The 22,399-nt window shown below is 40.1% G+C and overlaps 2 protein-coding genes across 3 annotated transcripts in view; one reads left to right on the top strand and one right to left on the bottom strand.

The window, feature by feature from the left end:
* The window catches only part of LOC140574240 (tetratricopeptide repeat protein 39A), a 29,463-nt gene extending 17,476 nt beyond the window's left edge, over positions 1–11,987 (top strand). For both annotated transcript variants that reach the window (XM_072694012.1, XM_072694013.1), the window contains exons 10-18: positions 425–492; positions 621–680; positions 1,782–1,943; positions 5,983–6,074; positions 6,185–6,305; positions 6,732–6,843; positions 8,506–8,620; positions 9,044–9,160; positions 10,189–11,987. In XM_072694012.1, coding sequence (XP_072550113.1) covers positions 425–492; positions 621–680; positions 1,782–1,943; positions 5,983–6,074; positions 6,185–6,305; positions 6,732–6,843; positions 8,506–8,620; positions 9,044–9,160; positions 10,189–10,300 — 959 coding nt within the window. In that variant the 3' untranslated portion in view covers positions 10,301–11,987. The remainder of the gene's footprint in view (positions 1–424; positions 493–620; positions 681–1,781; positions 1,944–5,982; positions 6,075–6,184; positions 6,306–6,731; positions 6,844–8,505; positions 8,621–9,043; positions 9,161–10,188) is intronic.
* A 178-nt stretch (positions 11,988–12,165) lies between these two features.
* Positions 12,166–14,900, bottom strand: gadd45gip1 (growth arrest and DNA-damage-inducible, gamma interacting protein 1). The gene is made up of 2 exons (XM_072693765.1): positions 14,400–14,900; positions 12,166–12,618 (listed from the first exon to the last, which is right to left on the bottom strand). Exons 1-2 carry the CDS (start codon positions 14,786–14,788, stop codon positions 12,294–12,296), a joined length of 714 nt encoding a protein of 237 aa, XP_072549866.1. The 5' UTR covers positions 14,789–14,900; the 3' UTR covers positions 12,166–12,293.
* Positions 14,901–22,399: the final 7,499 nt, after the last annotated feature.

Here is a 22,399-nt window from a genome sequence, read left to right as displayed (position 1 = left end):
ATGATTTGATTAGAACATAACTCAAAATTTCATTATGAATAGCCAATAGAAGTAGTATATCTGCACTGTCGTGCAAAAACCTTGTATCACTCTATTTTTGACGTTTCTGTGAATCTGGCCGTTTTTTACTGAGTCAAAATGTCATGATGAATGAACCAATAGAAATGCTATTATTGAAAATAAGTGTTTTCCGTTCTCCTGTAAAGTTGCCATTTTTGGAGATACAAGATTTCTGCATACAAGAAATGTTCATTTCTGTGACTAAAACATACCTAATGGTGTGTAGTTCAGTTCAGTGTGTTAGAATCAGTGTGGGATTCCTTTTAATATGTACATTTGGTAATGATGGTGGATGATGTTATGCGTGCAGTGGAGCAGAGTGTGAAGCGGATCATTTGAATGTGTGCTGATGTTGTCTGTACAGGGACAGGTGAGGGGGATGTAGCCGACGCTGAGAAACTGCTTAAGCCTTTTCAGCAGCGGTACCCACGCGTAGGTATTTCTGTCTCTTTCCATCTCTCCTACACACATGTGGAGATCTGATTCTGAATAGGACGGCTGTGACAGTATTTTGGCAGTACTTTTGAAAGTCCCCTTTTCTCACTCTTTCTCTTCTCCAGGGAGCCATTTTCCTGTTCTTTGCAGGCAGAGTGGAGGAGATAAAAGGCAATGTTGATGAGGTGAGTGAACAACTGCGTGGGGAACAACTTGAGGAACTTTTGGAGCTTCTTCAGTTTGAATCTGTGAAGGAACCTCTTAGGATGTTTTGTGGGGGAACCTTCAAGGAACCTTGTTCTTCTAAAAATATTTCCTCGAAAGTTCCTCAAAGTGCTGTAAGAGGTTCCTCCACAGTTTCAAATTGAACTTCCTAAAGTTCCTTAAGGAGCTAACAGTGTGGGAGACGTTTGGTTTCAGGTACATTGCATAAAAATGGCATGTACTGGGGCTACTCGCGCAACCCTGGCATTTAAAAATACGTTTATAGTCTTAAACTGTTTAAAAACTGTTTAGTGGCACCACTGCTATCCTGGGACAACTCCAAACTCAACAACTGTATGCATCTTTAATGCAATATTATGTAGCATTTTTACCTTTAAGGGGTGGCTCTTAAAATACGTGTTCCACTTCCCGACTGTTCCCGAGTCATGCTGGACGCAGCGTGGGGTGTAAATGTCCATGATGGAGGGGAGAGAAACCCTAATGATCTTCACAGCTGTCCTCACTATTCACAGTAGGGTACTGCAGTCAGAGATGCTGCAATTCCCAAACAAGACAGTGATGCAGCTGCTCAGGATCCTCTAAACAGTCCCTCTATAGAACATGAGAACGTGATTTCCTTTGACACTGATGTCAAGCATGGGGGTGGTTACCACCGTACTTGCCTGAAGTCAACAACCATCTTCCTAGTTTTGTCCACATTCAGAGATGTGTTGTTGGTTCTGCACCAGTCCGTTAGCTGCTGCACCTCCTTTCTGTATGCTGACTTGTTGTTTTTGCTGATGAGGCCCACTGCAGTTGTGCCATCAGCAAACTTGATGTGGTTTGAGCTGTACTTTGCAGTACAGTCATGATTTTAAGTTCTAGTATGTTGAAAATCAGATTTTTGTGAAATGTAGTCGATCAGCTAAGACTATGCTATGTCTTTCAAGATGTTTTTTTTTTTTTGTTGCACCAGAACTATGAGGCTAATATAGCTACAAGTAATGGAAGAAAACAGTTTAATTAAACAGCATGCCAAAAGGGGACCTATGTCAGTCATTGTTGTGTTTGCATGCATTCAGGCGGTGGCACTGTTTGAGGACGGCTGCAAGGCGCAGCAGGCCTGGAAGCAGTTCCACCACATGTGCTACTGGGAGCTGATGTGGTGCTTCACCTACAAGAGACACTGGAAAATGGCCTACTTCTACGCCGACCTGCTCAGCCAGGAGAGCCGCTGGTCCAAGGTCAGCCAGCGCTGTTTCTCAAATGATCATTTTCTCTCTGAGAGAGGTCTGAAAAGATTAAGAAATCTTAGCAACAGTTTTTTTTTTTAATAAAGGTACCAATGGTTCTTTTAGCAGTTCCACAGAGGAACTACTTTTGGTTGTAGTTTGAGCATGACGGGCCTACTTCTAGATGTCCTCTTAAGGGTAGTGCTTCAGTTAGGAACTGCTCGCTTTGAAGCTTAGTAGTTTTTAAAGAAACAAGGACATGCAGTGTTAACAAAACCGCCTTGTGGAGAATATTCAGACTGATAAATGTAAGTGAGTGAGTGAATAATTTAGGAACCAGGTCCTTGGGGTAGTTCTACCGTGGCAGAGAAAGCCCAACGTACAGCAAAGTAAAAACATCCTTCAAAATGACATCACGTGTTCTTCAGTTAACAAACACAACGCAAGTTCAGAAACACTGCAAATCCAGTCACTACACAACATACCTCAACCACAACACAGCAGAATTTTTCAGGAGAACCCTGAAAGATGCCACACCTCTAAAGCTCTGCGGCGATGTGTACACAGAATCACCAGGAAGCGACAACTAAACAAGTGAGTAAGTTAGAATTGCTAGCTATGATTACCTTGGTTGTAGGCATATGATAAGTATTGCTTCACAGAACGCCTGTAAAATCCTAATTACCCTAACCAAAAACCTGTAGACTAGTAAACTATACCTCAGTTTAATTAACAATATCTACATTTACAGCATTTACACACACACACACACACACACACACACACACACACACACACACACACACATGTATATACACAGAGGGTGGAATGAGTATTGAACATGTCACCAATTTTCTAAGTAAACATTTCTAAAGGGGCTATTGACATTACAAGATGTCTGTAATAACCAATTCAATTCACACATGCGAAGAAATCAAACCATAGATGTCCATAAATTAACTTATGTGTAATAATAAGAAATGACACTGGGAAAAAGTATTAAAACACGCTTACTGAAATCTATTTAATACTTTGTACAAAAGCCTTTGTTGGTGATGACAGCTTCAAGACGCCTCCTGTATGGAGAAGCTAGTTGCATACATTTCTCAGGTGTGATTTTGGCCCATTCCTTCACACAAACTCTCTTCAAATCCTGAAGATTTCTCTGGGCTCCTTCTATGGACTCTGAGATTTAGTTCCTTCCAGTTGAATTCAGGTCAGGTGACTGGCTGGGCCGTTCTAGCAGCTTTATTTCCTTTCTCTGAATCCAGTAGTGAGTTTCCTTGGCTGTGTGTGTTTGGGATCATTGTCTTGCTGAAATGTCCACCTTCGTTTCATCTTCGTCATCCTGGTAGATGGCAGCAGAGTTTCATCAAAAAAAGGTCTCCATACATTTGTCCAATTATCCTGTCTTCCAATATATGAAGCGTGCCAGTGCCGTGTGCTGAAAAACAGCCCACCTCATACCAACAGTGAGGTTTGGATGTTTTTGGGGTGATATGCAGTGCCTTTTGACCTCCAAACATGGTGTGTATTATGGTGTCCAAAGAGTTCAGTTTTAGTCTCATCTGACCAGACTATATTCTCCCAGTATTTCACAGCCTTGGCTCTTGGGCAACTCTTCTGATAATTCTTTTCACTTCTCTGTCTGAAATCTTGTGGGGAGCACCTGGTCAGAGCCGGTTTATGGTGAAATGATGTTCTTTCCACTTCTGGATTATGGCCCCAATAGTGCTCACTGGAACCTACAGTAGTTTAGAAATTCTTCTGTAACCAATGTCATCAGTGTGTTTTGCAACAATAAGATTGCAAAGATCTTGTGAGAGCTCACTGGTTTTACCCATCATGAGATGTTTCTTGTGCGGCACCTTGGCAATGAGTTGAAGCAGATGATGATAATGTGCACTACGTGGCAGGACTGCTTTCTAATTACTGATAGAGTTCAGCTGGTGTCATCACATTACATGGCTTTTTGCGCCTCTCTTTCTTCATGTGTTCAATATTTTTCCCCCGTGTCATTTCTCATTATTACACATAACGTCATTTATGGATGTCTATGGTTTGATTTCTTTGCATGTGTGGATTGGATGGGTTGTACATACAGTGCCCTCCAAAATGATTGGCACCCCTGGTTAAGATGTGTTCTTTAGCTTCTAATAAATTGAGTTGTTTTCTAAATAATATAGGACCACAATGGAAAAGAGTAAAATCCAACCTTTAACTCAAGTGAATTTATTCAGTAGGAAAACATTCCACAATAAGAAATAATTGTTTAACATCAAATCATGTGTGCCACAATTATTGGCACCCCTGATGTTAATACTTTTTACAACCCCCTTTTGCCAACAAAACAGCACCTAATCTTCTCTTATAATGTTTCACAAGATGGGAGAATACAGATAGAGGGATCTTTGACCATTCCTCTTTGCACAATCTCTCTGAATCATCCAGCAACCTGGGTCCTCTCCTCTGCACTCTCTTCTTCAGCTCACCCCACAGGTTTTCAATGGGGTTGAGGTCTGGGGACTGAGATGGCCATGGGAGGAGCTTGATTCTGTGTGTGGTGAACCAGTTCTGTGTAGATTTGGCCATATGATTTGGGTCATTATCTTGCTGAAAGACCCAGTGACGACCCATCTTCAGCTTTTGGGCAGAAGCCACCAGATTTTGTTTTAAAATGTCCTGGTATTTCAAAGCATTTATGATGCCATGCACCCTAACAAGGTTCCCAGGGCCTTTGGAAGAGAAACAGGCCCACAGCATCACTGATCCTCCCCCATATTTCACAGTGGGCATGAGGTGCTTTTCTGCATACTCAGCTCTTGTGTTACGCCAGACCCACTTAGAGCATTTGTTGCCAAAAAGCTCTATCTTAGTTTCATCTGACCAAAGCACACGGTCCCAGTTGAAGTACCAGTACTGCTTAGCAAACTCCAAACGTTTGCGTTTATGAATATGAGTGAGAAAAGGTTTTTTTTTCCGAGCATGCCTCCCAAACAGCTTGTTGGCATGCAGATAGCGCCTGATGACTTTGTGACCCCAAGAAGCTACCATTTGTTGCAATTCTGTAACAGTGAGCTTTGGAGACCTTTTTATTTCTCTTATCATCCTCCTCACTGTGCGTGGTGGCAAAATAAACTTGTGTCCTCGTCCAGGCTTGTTTACCACTGTTCCAGTTGTTTTAAACTTTTTAATAATTCCTCTGACAGTAGATATGGACAGGTGTAGGTGAGTGGCTATTTTCTTGTAGCCATTGCCTGACTTGTGGAGGTCAACACACATCTGCCTTACTTGAATGGTATGTTCCTTTGTCTTTCCCATGTTGAAGGGAAATGGCCTCTGTGTCACGTCATATTTATACCCCAGGGAAACTACATACTCTGATCAACTTCGTAAACTACTGTAGAATTGACAGAAATACTTTAATGACATTTATTTCCTATATATATATATATATATATATATAATATATATATATAAAATAATATTTCACACACAATCAATCATACTATAGCGTGTTAAAGGCCATGCTGTAGGAATAGGATAAAAGGTGTTTTCCCTCATGAAATTGTTGCTTCTGTCCCTACGGATGTGTTTCCTGGTGGCTGGTTCAAGGTGGTTGTCATTTCTAACCTTGCATTGCATTTGTTAAATGGAGCGTGCACGTTGTCATTTTGATGGATGTGTTTTATGATTTTGCAGCTGTTTTTAATTTGCAGTGCGTTGAGCTTTCTCCTGTGCCACCGCACACTTCCCATCTGAAAGTACCAGCTGAGACTCAAGCTTTCAGTCAACGTATCGGGAAAAAAATGGGGCGTCATGCCATGAGTTGACAAAGAAATTCAATGCACACGAACATCATGTGGGCAGTTGTATAAATGAGATGTTTTGCTGTTGCTGTAGGTTTCTGGTATTACAGATGAGCCACTCTGATGCTTTTGCTGTGTAAACACAGCTGCTGTCTACTTAAGAACATTTACATGGATACGCAATGATCTCAGACCATTCACATGACCACATGCCTTGCTCTGCCTCTCTTTCCCTCTGTCAGGCTATGTATGTGTACATGAAGGCTGCTTATCTTACCATGCTGCCAGAGGGGGAGGTGAGGCCATTTGGAGAGAATGAGGTGGAGCTCTTCAGGTAAACGCCCTCGCACACGTTGCAGTCAGCTCTCATGTAGACTTGCCATGGTTTAGCCATACTATCTGTCTATCTTTCTCCCATTTTCCCTCCCTCACTCTCTCTCTCAGACAGGTGCCAACCTTCAAACAGAAGATAGCAGGGAAGTCTCCGCCCACAGAGAAGTTTGCCATCCGCAAAGCTCGTCGGTACAAAGCCAGCAACCCAGTGCGACTCCCCGTACCTGTGCTTGTAAGACAGTAACAAACACTACACTCGATGTGAAGATTCTATATATTCTTAGAAATGCACTACCAAAAAAGGTTTAAGATGTAATCAGGTGCCTCAATTTTTGAATTATCTAATAATTACACAGTGTAGATTTAAATATTATAACCTGGACAGCAGTGGTGTATTCCAATATAATATGAATAAAATAAACACCTAAAAAGTGTCTTCTGTAATGGGAACTACTATTAATGATCAGAACTCGGCATCTGGGGGCAGTCTGTCTAAGTAAAGTAGGTCAGAGGAGAGCCGGGAAGCACACATACACACCCATACTCCAATGACAAGCCTCTGATGTCTCAGCTCTCTAGTTTATCTGTACCTTTTTAAACTGAAAAGATGATATTTACATTGAGTAAATATAATGACTGACTGTGCTACACGTTTCAGGAGATGATGTATATGTGGAATGGGTTCTCCATGATCAGCAAGCGACCAGAGCTGACTGAGGGCATGCTGGAAACACTGCTGGAGGCAGAGCGCACTCTGCAGGCTACTCCTGGTATTGGCACCACAAGTATCACAAGCACCACATCACCGAGGCCGACGGCAGAGTACTCTAAATAACATGATATTTATAAGATAATTCAACCTAATGGTTTAGAGGAAAATCTCAAGTTCACACACTGTAGTCAGTCAGTCAGCCAGACAAGCCCAGCCCAGTCCAGATTGTTGTCTGAGACTGAAACTACTGAGGTTAATCAAAACATAGCTAAGCAGCAGTAGCTCATACTGGACCAAATAGAGCTGTGTAAAATGCATGCCTCACTCACTTATTTCAGTCTGTGTCAAACAGTTAAGTAATCTCAGACACAGTTAAAGTGGAACGTTAACAGACCGTTATCTAGCGTGGTCACTGCCATATTTTGTCACAATACCAAATGAAGTATCACAGTACTCAATATTTAAAATGAATAAATGATAAATAATTAGAAAGGTAGAAATCAGCACTATCTGAACTCCAGGTGTTTATTGGACTGAACATGCAATACAACTTGTCAGTACACAGCTTTTCAAACATAACGTGTTCACTAGAATTAAAAGTATTAAACTTCATACATATTTCTGCAACTATACTGAAGCATCTGTGCCTGAGCTTTCACGTGTTTGAGGCTAAAGTTCCTAAAACTACAGGTTTTTTTTTTCTCCCAAAAATTAAATCATAATTAATCACAGAATATTGAATGGCTGTTAAAATCTCACAATGTGAAACCATTGACCATGAATTTATTTAAATGACTTTTTAAAATTGTTTCAGCGTTACAGAGATTTAAAAAGAAACAGAAGGAGAGAGAGAGAGAGAGAGAAGACAAAAAGCATTATGAGAGGGTGAGATTAGCCTTGGGCGTCCCGTCTCCTAAAAGCTCAGGCTTTTATCAAAGCCATTATACCTTTATTTTAAGAATGTGTCAATCAAAAGGATCAAACACATGATTTCGCCTTCGTTTTATATAAATGGTATCTTTGATTGGTCATCAGAAACTTAACAGCTTGATTAAATTGAAAACCATTGCATAGCATCTGTCAATATCTAAGAGTCTCTATAAGGTGAATGAGAAGAAGTGCTGAAGAATATGCTGGCTATGATGAGGAGAGGTTATAAAGAACGTTCTGCCCAGCACAGACCAAGGATCTTAATAATGGCCTTCAGCAGAACATCTCTGTGTCATTAAAATGTTAATGTCTACAAAAAGTTAATGAAAACAGTGCTCTCAAAATGTCAGCTGTAATCAAGGGCCAGTTGGCATATGTCAGCTATGTATGCTATATCTAATGTAAACAAATCATTTTAGTTGCTACCTACCACTGACCATTCATCATTAGCCATGGTAGCATCAGGGAACACATTAGTGTCACCAGTGATGATGCTTTACAGATGCTTAACTTAATGTCTTTAACACATTACTTATATTTCATTAAATATCTGTTAACATTATAGCACTGAACCAAACGCTGCTGAATTCTGAATTTCAGCAGATCATTTGTTCGTTAACTGAGCGTTTTGCAGATAATCTATGTAAATGAAGCTACTGGCAAGCTTGTGATCTGATGCCAGCATTGCTAGCTTCTGTTACCTATCTGCATAACTTAACAAATGAGACAGTGTTCGAACAGACGTGGACATGTTTAATAAGTGTGTTTGTGTTCTGTGTGTGTCCTAAAGAGAATGAATACACGCTGGACGACAGCTGTTTGATACTGCTGTTGAAAGGGCTGTGTTTGAAGAACCAGAGCCGTGTGCAGTCTGCTGAGGAATGCTTCAACAAAGTTTACAGCAGGCTAGTGGTATTTAATAAATATCTAACTTTAATATACCCTCAAGATATATAAATGACCATTACAGCACTTCACTTTACTATACAACTGAGGTGTGTGGTAGTGTAGTTTAGTCAAGTTGGAAAAAAAAAATTAAAATACTTACTACTTTTACTGCAGTAAAACAAGAAAAAAATCTTTTGAAAAATATTTTAAAATATTTTGTCGAATGTTCAAAAATGTGTTTACCCTTTTGGAGAGCTTTTTCTTTTCTTTTTTTAAAGAGAATTTAGCAATTTCCATCCCCTTAGTAAATTATTCTTCTTCTCACACGAGGTGCTGTTGTGTATGAGGATGGTTGAATATGGAATTATCTGAGGATCACAAGCAGATCAAGAATGTAATGTGTTTGTGTGTATGTGTCTGTCTGTATTTGTGGGGAGCAGTGAGAAGAAGCTTAAGTTTGACCACTACCTGATTCCGAACGCTCTGCTAGAGCTGGGCCTGCTCTATATTGACACCGGGAGGAGGGAGCAAGCCATCAAAATACTGCAGAAAGCCAAGTAAGTAGAGCCCAGGATGGAGCGAAGAGCCTACAATTTAGTTACCAGTGACTCTTTTTTTTTTATTGACGTGCTTTCCAGTACTCCCGTGCAGAAAGGTTATAGTTGGCATGAATTATTAGAACGTTTAAGCATCAACTAGAGTTGAATAAGAGTATACGCTTATCATTTGGCCAAAATATATCTATATATTTTTTAATAATTTTAATAATAATAATAGGTTTTCATATATTAGACTACTGGGCAAATACTTTATTTAGTACATCTGCAGTATTTGTAATATTATTCTGAATTGCTCCAAAATACACTATATGGACAAAAGTATTGACACCTGCTTATTCATTGGTCAGTGGTACTAAAAAGCAGAGTTTATCTAGCTTTTGTTGAAGTAACAGTCTCGAATGTCCAGGGATAGCTTTGTGTTTGATTTTGGAGCATTGCTGTGAGGATTTGACTGCATTTAGCAACAAGAGCCTTAGTGGAGACAGGATGTTGGATGATCGCCACCCTACCTCGTCCCCAAGTCATCCCAGAAGTACTGGATGAGCACCATCATTCACGAGAACACGGATCCACTACTCTACAGCTCAATGCTTTGAGAGTCCTATTCTGTTTGCAATACTTCTCTACAGGGACTAGATAAGTTGTGTGTGTGTGTGTGTGCATTTGCACATCTGTGTCAGGAATGGGTGCCACTTTAAGAAGCAGAATGCAGTCATTAAAAGGGTCAAATTAGAGACAGCATTAAAGCGGGAGTGGTTTAATGGACTTACTGACTGCTGCTCACTATGGATTAATCAAAAAGCACTAATTTTAATGACATGTATAGGTAATGTAATGTAGACAGCCAATCAGCAGTGCAGATATTAAAGCCAGTATTCGTATTGGCTCAATGATGTTAAGACTTGAAAAAACGAAGGAAATAAAAGTTGTGATTGAATGACATTGAATATTTTCAGTACCATCGAAGTGCTGAATTGCGATGTCCAGCCCCGTTGCTGATTATGGCCTTGCTCTTCTCCTTTCAGGAATAACTACAAGGAGTACTCGATGGAGTCCCGCACTCAGTTCAGAGTCCATGCAGCCCTGTCCAAACTGAAGGCTGACACAGGCGACCAAGACGAAATAACAGTCCTATAACAGCCCAGCTGAAGTGCCATGTTCAGGACTGACCCTTTAAGTGGTCTAGTATACCAAAGACACTCATCCTCCTACCCAAAAAGGGTACTGGCCCACCTCAGCCTGACTTGAGGGATAATCCTAGGGGACACTCAGTACACTGTTTTTGTAGTTTACTTACATGTGATAAGTATGTTTTAGGGTAATTGTACACAGAAAGAGCTACATGCTACAAGTCAGAACTTCAGAAAATTTCCAATTTTTAAGTGAGTATTAACTCGTGGAGCATCTGCCTGAAGCTACATCGAGGGTGTTTAGAATAGAGTGATTTTACAGACACTTCTTTGGGTTTGTCAGGAGGGACAGAGCATGCTCTCTTGGTGTCAATTTCACTTTGATTTAGAATTGATTAACAGCACATCCACGGGTGGTAGATGATGGAAACGCCACATTAAAAGGGGCTAATTATAAAATACAGTTCAAGCTCAACATCAACAATTCATTTTCTGAGTATATTTCTTCCAAAAAAAATATTTAACTTGAACATGGGAGATCATAAAGCCAAATTAAAAAAATAGAAAATAAAGTTTTCCAACTTTGAAAACCAGTGGGAGCCAACCCACTTTTGAAGAAATCCAAGCCTTTGGACTAACAAATAGGATGTTTTGGGTCTGTCCTTTTGAGTACTGGCAAAATGTCACACTTGGAACTCCAATAGCATTCCAAAACCAACTACAGACCATAGTATGTACAGATCATAGTGCACCAGTTCTTTAGAATAGATACCTCATGCTGGCGTTTCCAGTTTCGCCATTAAAAATTGCATATGACAGCACAGGTTCATTTACATTTGCTATCATGCAAATTAAAGTGATGTGCCATATTGGATGGGCCATTTTGCTGCAATATTTAGTCTTTATCACGGTGTTGGAGGAAGTGAATTCTTGGAAAACTGACAGTGTTGCGCCAAAGGTTTGTGGGGGACACAAAATAGTATATTGTAAAAGGAATAATTAGAAATATTGTAAGATAATTGTGGTAAAAGTGGTGGGATTGTTTCAGCGTCATTGTCTCGGTTTAAAGCAGTGTCCGAAGTTTGCTAAGCCATGCACACAATGTGAATGATTACATTATTAAGTTAACTTAATAAGGTGAGGATTCGTGTACTATTACAGTCTCATGTGAGAAAAAAAAGTAACATGAGGCAATTTAGGCTCATTTTAAGCTGGCTGAAATGGTACCTCATTAGTCAATGATGGAGATGGCACAAAAAACACTTTCCGATCCTTTCCGATGCCAATATAGAAACCTTGAGGAATCTGCCTGGAACGCTTTCAACGGGGCCATTTTTGAATACCTGCGATATCTGATCCAGTGTTCCCTGCTGATGCCGACCAGTAGCCCCTGGTACTGATATTTGCCATCTCTAGCTAATGACGTTAATGAACAGGGGGAGGGGGGGAGGGGGGAGGCAAGTAACGTACGCACACCTCTACACAACTGAAGGGTTCCAGTAACAAAGTGGTTCACATACTATAATTCTCTGGCAATATTGTGCACTTTTCATCAGGTTTTGTGCCTTAGAATATTGCCCTAATTAAACCATAACTGGAACATGAGTGGATTGTATCTGTTTGTCATCCTATTAAACTATGAAAACCTATTTTTAATAAGGCATTGATGAAATAAATCCTCAATCAACCTGAAATGATTGCAGTTGATTTACAAACCAAACTACACTTTTTTTTGGTTTGTTTGTTTTTGTTCTTTTCCCCCCTTCATGCAGATAATCGGTACTGCTCAGACAACATATTGCCAGACTGCTTGAAACGAGTTATTGAGAACACATTTACGGTCGAAGTAACTGCAATTCACTGCAGAAAACATTTCTACTTTTAATTACATTTTTTATTTAATGAAATGAGGAAAATGAAATTGGTAGGTGTTCCAAAAGGTGTGCTAAGATTTACACATTTTGATGTTGCTATGTACAAATGTCACTCAGTCACCGCCTCTAAGTTGCTGTGGCTGTGGCTGTGGTTGCGGCTGCTGGTGCTGGTGCTGGTGCTGAAAGCGCCAGCCCTCGTTCCTCCTCTTTCTGCTTTCGTTTCAGAAGCTTCTTCTTCTTCTTTTCCTCCTTCTCGAGCTCAGCAACAATCTCCTTGAACTTTTCACTGCGATGGTGCAGTGCATAGCCGAAGCGCTCCCGAGCCTCGGCCAGCAGCTGCTCCTTTTTGGCCTTGTCCTCCTTCAGCTTCTTCTTCGCCTCCTGCTTGTCTCTCTTCCAGTCTGCAATCATCTTGGGCATTTTGGCCATGTTAGTGGCTATCAGCTGCTCCCTGTGGCCAGTCCAAAGAAGAAGACAGGTGTTTACAGAGATTAGGGAGGGGAGGGGCACAAATTACTTACAATATATAGACGATATGGACTTAATTGTAGAGAGGACACCCCCTACTGCTCAAGCATCAATCGTTTCATGAGTCAGTAAGTGTGTAGAATAAATGGGCTTGTTAAATGCATCAAGTAGCATCGGTCACTGGCAGCAGAAACTGAACATCGGAGCATGCGATGAGAACTGTCTACGGAGCACCCCTTTTTACCTTTTGACTAGGGCTGTGTATTGGCAAGAACCTGGTGATACAACGCATATCACAATACAGGGATCATGATTCAATACACTGGGATATGGACTTGATTTTTAATCACATTTTAGGAAAATTGTCATAGTATAGAGAAAAGGCAATCATATGTAAAAGCAAAGTTTACTTTTCATGCAATCAGAACACTGAGATCTTAAGACTAGATCAGGGTTTAAACACCACAAAAAAAAACACTGTTAATGTTTACACGTAAACTATTAATTAAAAACATATACCATTATTGAGAATTTATGTAATATTGCAAAACATAATATTGCAAGTGTATAGATATTTCCATATAACCCTATTAATTATACTGTCACTATAAATTTTTGAATTTTCATTTTGCACCTTTTCAGCTGACATAATATAGCAGTTTTTTTGGTTTTTTTTTTTTTTTACATTATATCAGAATCTCATGATGGATGAACCCAATAGAAATGCCCCAAAATAACATATTTTACATAAGTAAATAAATTTGATTTTATTTTATTTTTTATCAAGATTATATAAGAGGGATGGATACTGAATTGGATACTCTTGATCGACTAGTGAAAATAAAAAATTAGGGAAGGCAACAAAGCAAGTTCCTGACCCATCAGTGAACATGTGTGTATTATTTGGTGTACTTCACCCCTTGCCTCATGAAACCAACCTGAACAAAATGACCCAAACTCTGGTGTGAAAGCAGCCCAAGATCACATCATTGCAGGCTGTGCGAATAAATGGTGAAGGATGCCTGATCTCTGGCAATTTTTCAATGACTTCAGAGCATCACACAGACTTTTAATTACATCTGCCATTTAGGTGGCTGGTATAGCATTGTGGGTAACAACATTGTCTTCTCTGTGACAGGCTAGGCTTCTTTGGCTGGACCAGCCTCCCACACTACACCAGTAAGTAGTGGGCAAGACTTACAGCTCTGCTATTCTCCTACCTGTGTAGCATGATTCACATGGAAGTCGCTCTGGACAAGAGCATCTGCCAAACGCCATAAATGTCACTGAGATTGAACCTAGACTAAATGACACTGACGTTAAATTGAAGTGCCAGTGGTGAAGCTCCATTGCAAATGGTTTTAGTCTCAGCCAATGGACACCAACCTTCTCCTGAGGATCCACATTTCCACAGGTTTCATCTCTAAACCAAAGCTAACACTCCTCACTCAGCAACCAAGTGAAGTGCCAAGTGGATCAGAGGGGTGGATTAGTGTTGGAGAACTCCAGGAACAAGGTCTGTGATCACTGGTCTAGGTGTAGTCTTAATCTAAGCCTGGGAAACTGGCTCCAAATGGTTATTGGATATATTATATATATTAAATATTGATTTTTTTTTTTTTTTACATCATAATTAACATATTTAAAAATTTTGATATGATAATACTTAATGTGGTAGTGATCAGGTTAACCTCTGGAGGTAGAAAGCGATGCTGGTGTGCAGAGGCAGCCAGAGGCCAGTCATCCAGCTAGCGCTAACGTTACCTCGCAAGCCGTTTGGCAGCCTTTTCCTTCTCCTTCACCGCAATTCTCTCCAGCAACACTTCGAGTGGCGGCTGCCACTCCTTCTCCTCGGCGATAAGCTCCTTCAGCTGGGCGGGCGAGGGCCACAGCATGGCCGGGTCCAGTCCGGAGGCCCTGCCGTACTTGGCGAAGACCTTCCTGTCATACTTCTCCGTCTTCTGCCACGCCGGGGTCTTCTCGCTGCTCTTATCCGGAATGTAAGGGTCTTTCAAGTTCCGCCAGAAGGGTTTGGAGTTATAGCCAGCTATCTGCTGTAAGACGCCGCTCTCTGAAACAGCGGGTAGAAAAGACTTACAGTTAGAAACACCTAATAGCCAAGCAGCCCTCCTGCTTAGCAAGGAGGCCGCCATGTTTCACGGCGTCCTTCAGAGTGTGTGGAGGATGAAGGTGACGCACGGCAGAGCGCCGCCTGCCTGTGGGAGGCGGTTCATGCGGAACACCTCCGCCCTGCAACGGGTGCTGTGTCTGAAACGTATTAACACACACCGGCTGCCCAGACAGGATTTATGAGGCAGGAAGACACCCAGTCATGGCTGAGTTGAAGTTGGGTAGTGTAGTATTCAGTGTTATTGGGCGAAAATGCTAATAGCTATTGACAACACAGCTAACACTCATATCTAGCAGGATGTACACAACCGCCCTCTAAAATACTACCTAGCTAACGTGAGACTTTCAGACACAACCACAGCCTCACCTCCAGCTATGAAAGAGCTTGTATGATGGAAAATCCTAATTTTCTCACTTTACCCTGCTGAAACATCCAGCTCAAGGTAGCTGGTTTCAGATGGTGGCTGAAAAGCTGGTACCAACATGGCCTTCCTTGTAGCAGACTCGGGTTCTCTGGCTGGACCAGCATCCCACACTACACCTAAGGGCAAGACTTACAGCTCTGCTATTCTCCTACCTGTGCAGCATGACTCAGATACAAGTCCCTCTGGACGAGAGCATCAGCCAAACACCATAAATGTCTATGTCACTGAGATGTATGACTGAATGTAGACTAAATGGCTAATAAACACTCCTCACTCAGCTAATCAAGCACTTCTGCAGACACCAAGTGAAGCGCCAAGTGGATCAGAGGGGTGGATTAGTGTTGGAGAACTCCAGGAACAAGGTCTGTGAGCACTGCTCTAGGTGTAGTCTTAATCTAAGCCTGGGAAACTGGCTCCAAATGGTTATTGGATGAAATGTAGATTTTTACATCATAATGTTTTTAAATTTTGATATGATTGATAAGTGTCACTACTGAGTAAGTACTAAACTGTTTGTGTGACTCTAAAATGTAGGCAGTGTAGGGAACTTACTATTTTACCATAATATTAAGTGTGGTAGTGAGCAGGTTAGGACAAGGTCTTTATCTTTGACCTCTGGAGGTAGAAAGCGATGCTGGTATGCAGAAGCAGTCAGTCATGGACACGCAATACAAAGAAAAAATACCCTATGCTGGTTAACCAGCTCCAAACCGGCGTAGTGTATGTTGCATTTCGTTGAAAGTCTGTTAGTCCAGCTTACTTATAACTATTGAAAGTCTGTTAATACAGCTTACTTATAACTACTGAACGTTTAATTACTGAAAGTCTTAATGCAGGGTATTTGTAATGACTGAAAATCTGTTAATGCATCGTATTTGTAACTACCAAAAGTCTGTTAATGCATCGTATTTGTAACTACTGAAAATCTGTTAATGCATCGTATTTGTAACTACTGAAAATCTGTTAATGCATCGTATTTGTAACTACTGAAAATCTGTTAATGCATCGTATTTGTAACTACTGAAAATCTGTTAATGCATCGTATTTGTAACTACCGAAAGTCTCTTAATGCAGCTCTCTCATAACTATTGACAATCTGTGAATACAGCTTACTTTTTACTACTGAAAATCTCTTAATGCTGCTCACTTTTAACTCTTCTGAATCTCTAAGAACAATTAAAAGTGTTCATTATATCATGTGAAAAGCCTGTTAGTACAGAACCTCTGTAACCAATATGAGTGTGTTAATGAAACTTCTTATAGCTTATACTTATACTTATACTACAGGCCATTTTGTCCTAGTAGTAGCTCACTACTGTTCTACGTCCACTACTGTTCCAGTGGGTTAGTTATTCCTCTGTGATTCACATTGGTGTAACACCGAACGGGGACAAACAACTACAGAAAACAGTGAACAGATAAATAAATCAAAGACAATTATGAAATAAACACAACAAACATCAAGCAAAGGTCATGTGTGAAGCACTGCAGCTCACCATACAGCAGCCTCTCTTTTCATCCTCGGCTCAGTGGGCAAAATGCAAATGCTTTAATAAGTAAAACTAAAGCACCTAAAGCTGTAGGTTCAGAAGGAAGTGATGAGCTGTATATTGTATAGAATTTGTGATTATGTAAAAGAAGTATAATAAACATAAGCCAGGTTCATTATAACACATATAATATGTGTCCTTGTGAAGAAATTCATTAAATCAAGTGTGAATACAGTCAATGGTGAGCCTATAGAAATCCCCCTGGTTTTGTTCCCATAGTTGCCTTTCACACATAGGAGAATATGTGGCCTACTTTCCTCTATTTGTCCGTTAATGTAAACATGTTGTTTTCTACAGGCAGATGAGCTGTACCATAAGCACTGGAGCAGGAGGGTTGGAGGGGGGTGGGGGGCTCTTTAACACCTACTTTGAATTTTTGGAATGCTTTATGGGGGAATTAACCACCAAACACACTCGGAGAGGGGAAAAAAGCCCCTTTGTTTTAACCCCTCCAACCATCCCTCCCTCTTTAAGCGCCGCTCCCCCCTCCTTCCGCCTCTCTTCTTTTATTTTTGATCTCTTTTCAAGAAGGAAAAGATAGGAACAAATGTGCAGCTTTTTGGAGTGCAGCTCTCGGAGAGACAGATGTCAGAGCTTTTGTGTCATGTGGAGAGAGGAGAGACCCTCACTCGTCATTAAAGATGTAACGTTCCCATGGCAGGGCTGGTGTGTGGGTGTGTGTCTGTGTGTGTGTGTGGGGGGGGGGTGGTGGGTGGGTAGAGGGTAGGCATGACACAGGGCTTAATATTGGCACCAGATATCCCGTGCCAACTAAGGAGCTTTAAGATGTGTTCTGTGTTAGTCGCTGGTGGTCAGGAGCTGCTGTTTGAGTGGAGAGCGCACTTTAAGCCCTTAAACTCCAGGCCTGTTATTCCGTTATTAATCTTAGGACTTGCTATATTATTTAATAACTATAATATATGTTTTTGTTAAGTTATGAACTAATATGGAAGTTATAAGAGTGAGGACTAAGGTGTGGTCCTACATGTCTGTCATATCTGTTTATCTATCTATCTGTCTGTCTGTCTGTCTATTACTACAGTGTCTATTACAGTTCATACCTTTACTATGTTGCCTATATTACGTCTACTTCTACTAAGGTGTTTGTTATTGTTTACATAGATTTTTTTTACATCTTTTTAGGACACATATGCAGTTCAATGTTTTTCAAGTCTCAGTGATACACTCAGAAAAGAGCAATGTGAAGTAATTTATCCCAATAATGATAACACATATAGTTCATACTGCCACCCCCTATATACTGCCAACTGTACAGAAGTCTGGTGGATACCTGAATAAAGATACCATGTGCATGTGGGAGCCCACAGGGGCAGCGGTGTAGTGTTTGTGAGGGCCCTGGGTCAGACTGCCTGTAGAGAAGAGGGGTGGTGGGATTATAAGAGCTGTGGATTGACTCACTCTATGTCAGAAGCCCATTGAGTATACCCACCGAGCCCATCCATATGGCCTTATGATTAAAAATTTAGATGCCTCCACATTTCCACCAACTCATGACAAATTCATGGAAAAGTTGCAATATGGACGGTGCAATATGGACCCCCCAGCCACGCTGACTTCAGCCCTGCGTTTAAGAACAAAGGGGGCTCTGTAGACAGACGTGTAGGCCCCTTTTTTTTATCCTCTCTTACCTTATCTTTCACCACTGATAGAAGGAAAGAGGCATGGTCACCATTTGGTCTCCATGTATGGAGTAGCCTATATGTAACACATATGTGAACTTTTATACAGTGGGTTTTTCTTTGCTCATCAAAGGAGATGGGGTAGGTTATGGGGTGGTGTTGCATTTGACTCAGTACTTTGCAAACCAATGTACTGTGAGGAAAAGGGTACTGTACAGGTACATGTTTGTTCCTCAAGGTAAACTAACCTAAGCAAGAAGTTCTATATATTACTAAATTAGGTTCTTTTGAATAGTGGAACACTAAATATAACCATTTTAGAAAGGTTCTATGATAAACTATATATCAAGCCAGTTATCCAGTCAAAGAACGATTTCTATATATATTTAATTGGTCCTATGAGATGTCATGGCTGGGTTATAGTAAAGGTGGTATAACTAAGAATAGAGTATAGCAGCAAACAACTCATTTCTATATAAATATATTCATATACATATTCCCACAGAGTAGCTAGGACAATGCTACCAGTTCTGGGAGGGTGAAGGCTAGCATGTGCACCTTTTCAAACTGCTGCTAACGTGACATCACTGTAAATTTGCATGTGCTTGGAGAATAATGCAGTTGTTATTGGCTAGCATTGGCCTTATCAGGCTTTAGCATCATCTAATCCAACGCTTTAAATGACCATACTACATGAAAATCCTCAGTAGCAATATTTTTACTGCGATATGCCTTTTTTAAAAATTTTTTTTTTTTTTATTACAACTAATATAATTATAATCTAATCTGGAAGCATGCCAGAACTTTGAGGCTAATTTTACCAAAGAGTAATAAAAGCTTATATTTTTTCAGTGCATTGTGCACACACACTGATCTTTAAACCATATGAAGTCCCAGAAAGACTACTAATGTGTTTTTGTATAGTGTTTAGTAAAGTATTATGTCTATTAAACGGACAAATATTCGGCCAAAATTCAGGATTTAACATGGTGACTGCTAACTGCTAACGTTCTCAGCCATGCTACTAACTTTTCTTAATGTCTAAAACATGGAGAAAGATTGACTGTATTTGCTATGAAGGCTTATTATATTAAATGATATTTTCTAAAAGATGTTTAAAACACCTTTAGGTTTGTGTGGTGTTGCAGGGACTCTGTGTAGCTTTTGCTGAATTGCTAAATGTAGCAGTGCTAAGCAGCTGTGGTCAAGCACCACAATCAGTTTTCCCCCAAACCTCCCAAGGTGTTACAAACACAAGAGACTGCAAATAGTTCTCGAATGTTGCTCATTAATGAAGAAAGGAAAGCGGTTGAATTGGATCCATTAGAAGGACTTGGCTGTGAAAACCCCTGTTCAGTGGGAAGGCAGATAGAGGAGCCCAATGAATGAAAGCTAATAATAGCTGTTTCCTGCAACAATGGGCCATAAAAAAACAACAAACCTTTAAAAAAAGCCAGAATAATTGCCGCATCAGGCACAACATTTCTGTGAATTTGCACGTTAATTGTGCAGCTCTGCTGTTCATTAGCAGCCGCTAATGGTGGTCTGGTTTCAGAATCAGCCGCAGGAACGAATCCGTCTCGCAGGAGGTGGATAAAAGGACAGCGTGTTGGAAGGCAGTGTATTCATTTGGTCAATAGCAAGGTCAGTTTTGAATGGCCTACACCTGGGGTGTAGTATTATTTCCCATAAGAAACACCTTAATATAAACATAATTGGAGGGCTATTTCTAATAGCAAACACCTCCAATTAATCGGCAGAGTCAGTTACAAAATAATGTGATAAGCTACAGGAGGCTGTGTAGAAAGGCCATTATACACTGACTACAACACAAATAAACAACACAAGCATTTGCAGCATCGTTGGCACCGCAGCAAGCAAAAGATCAAATTCAAAGTGAAAAATGATGATCTTTCACAATGGCTACTTTAATTTTACGAAAGCAAGAGGAGAGCTGTGTCCAAATATTTACATGAAACATCAGCTTTCCTATCTACTTTTTTCATTTTACTAGATCTAGTAGCCATGCGGTTCCATCTTAGCCAGCTCTGCCTGTAAATAGCAAGGCCATGAATGACACATCAGGCAAAATCAAGGAAAGCTGATGTTTTGGGTAACAAAACATCAGTGGTTCACAAGTCATGGAATAAACCTTTGATGTTAGTTTAAAAGGTCTAGTTGCTGGGACACAACCGAGCCATTATGAAGGATGGATAAAATAATAATAATAATAATAATAATAATAATAATAATAATGCATTTTCCCTGTGTAAAAATGGGTTGTTCATTTATTAATATAAAAAATAAACAAGGATCTGACATTCATGTCAATTAAGTTCTTTGCAGTCTCTCCACCGCAGTTATAAGCTGTTACTAGGCAAAAAACTTACAATACAACACTACAATCCAATTCAAATAAAGAATTTATTCAAAACAATATGCATAAATAATTGAATTTATGAATAGCAAACAGTAAATAATTCATTTCAAGCAGTGTAGATTAGTACAGTTTGGATTATTAATACAGAATGTAATGAATGTGTGGTCAGATGTGCTTTCCAGCAGCTTTGACTGTGGCTCAGCCGATCAGATTTTCGGATCATAACTAGCCAATTTAAAATGAATAGCTTGAGTGTCCACTGTAACATGAACAGTTTGAGCGGTCAAGCACAAGACCCAGTCCAAACATTATAGTGTTAGTCTACATCCTGGTCAGTTCTGGATGGAGATAGCATTTGAACAACCACCCCTGCACACACACACACACACACATCTCCACTAATGTTCAACTTGGAACGAGCCCAATTGAGAACCGCAGGCAAAAATGATGTTCTAGAGGGGGGGCATTCAGCAGGGAGTGGTGAAGTGGTTTATAGTAATGGATGTACCACATGGTGCTGTAGTTAGTGATGTGTTTCTGTCACTGCGGGAGACGGAGGAGAGAGAAAGACGGAAAGATGGAGAGAGTTTAGGAGGGACAGGAAGGACCCTGGAGAAGGCTTTTATTTCTGCTTGCTTTGCAGCTAAAACGGCATTAAATGCGAGACGGGAATGTAGGGTCCCACACTCGCCATTTAATTTACTGCTCCCTGTGGGGCTACTGATATGATTTAACCTGATTACCCACACACACACACATAGACACTCATGATTCCTCTCTCCTGCATGCTGTACTTTGATTCCTGTCAGCGCTGTTAAAAGGCTTATATGTGACAATGATTCTATATAGAACCAAAACAACTCAAATAATCCTTTGGATGCTTAAATGGTTTTAAAAAAATCATTTTCTAGTACTATCCCAATCAGCACAGAGCAGAGAGTAACATTCAGCAGTGTTTTTAAAAGTTACCCAGAAGGTTAGTCTGTAACGATACAGAAATAATGTTCCAGGAACCTAATAATGTTTGTCAATGATTTATTATGTTATTAGAACGTTTCCTACACAACATTCCTGGTTAGACAGAAAACAGCGTTATGGAAACATCTAAACTTTTCCAAAACTAAACATACAATAAATAATATATAGTTTGATAAAAACACTGATAAAATTGATAACATAATCACACTGATAAATAACATATCATGAATGTGTTATAAAATGTTTTCCAGACTTATAAATTGGAGCATTTATTTAAACATAATATAGAAAAAAAATCTGAATTTACACTGATAATAAAACAGTTTAATATAATTGTAGCCCTATTTCTAATAGCAAACACCTCCAATTAATCGGCAGTCAGTTACAAAATAATGTAGTAAGCTACAGGAGGCTGTGCAGTAAGGCTATTATACACTGACTACAACACACATAAACAACACAAACACTTGCAGCATTGTTGGCACCGCAACAAGCAAAAGAGCAAATTCAAAGTAAAAAAAAGATGATCTTTGCACTTCAAAAATATTTCACATTGGCTACTTTCATTTTGCAAAAGCAGGAGGAGAGCTGTGTCCAAATATTTACATGAAACATCAGCTTTCCTATCTACTTTTTTCATTTTACCAGATCTAGTAGCCAT

The sequence above is a fragment of the Salminus brasiliensis genome, chromosome 12, assembly GCF_030463535.1.
Source record: "Salminus brasiliensis chromosome 12, fSalBra1.hap2, whole genome shotgun sequence".
NCBI classification, from domain to species: Eukaryota; Metazoa; Chordata; class Actinopteri; order Characiformes; family Bryconidae; genus Salminus; species Salminus brasiliensis.
Note: the sequence above shows the minus strand (reverse complement) of the source record. Positions and strands in the feature narration are given on the sequence as shown.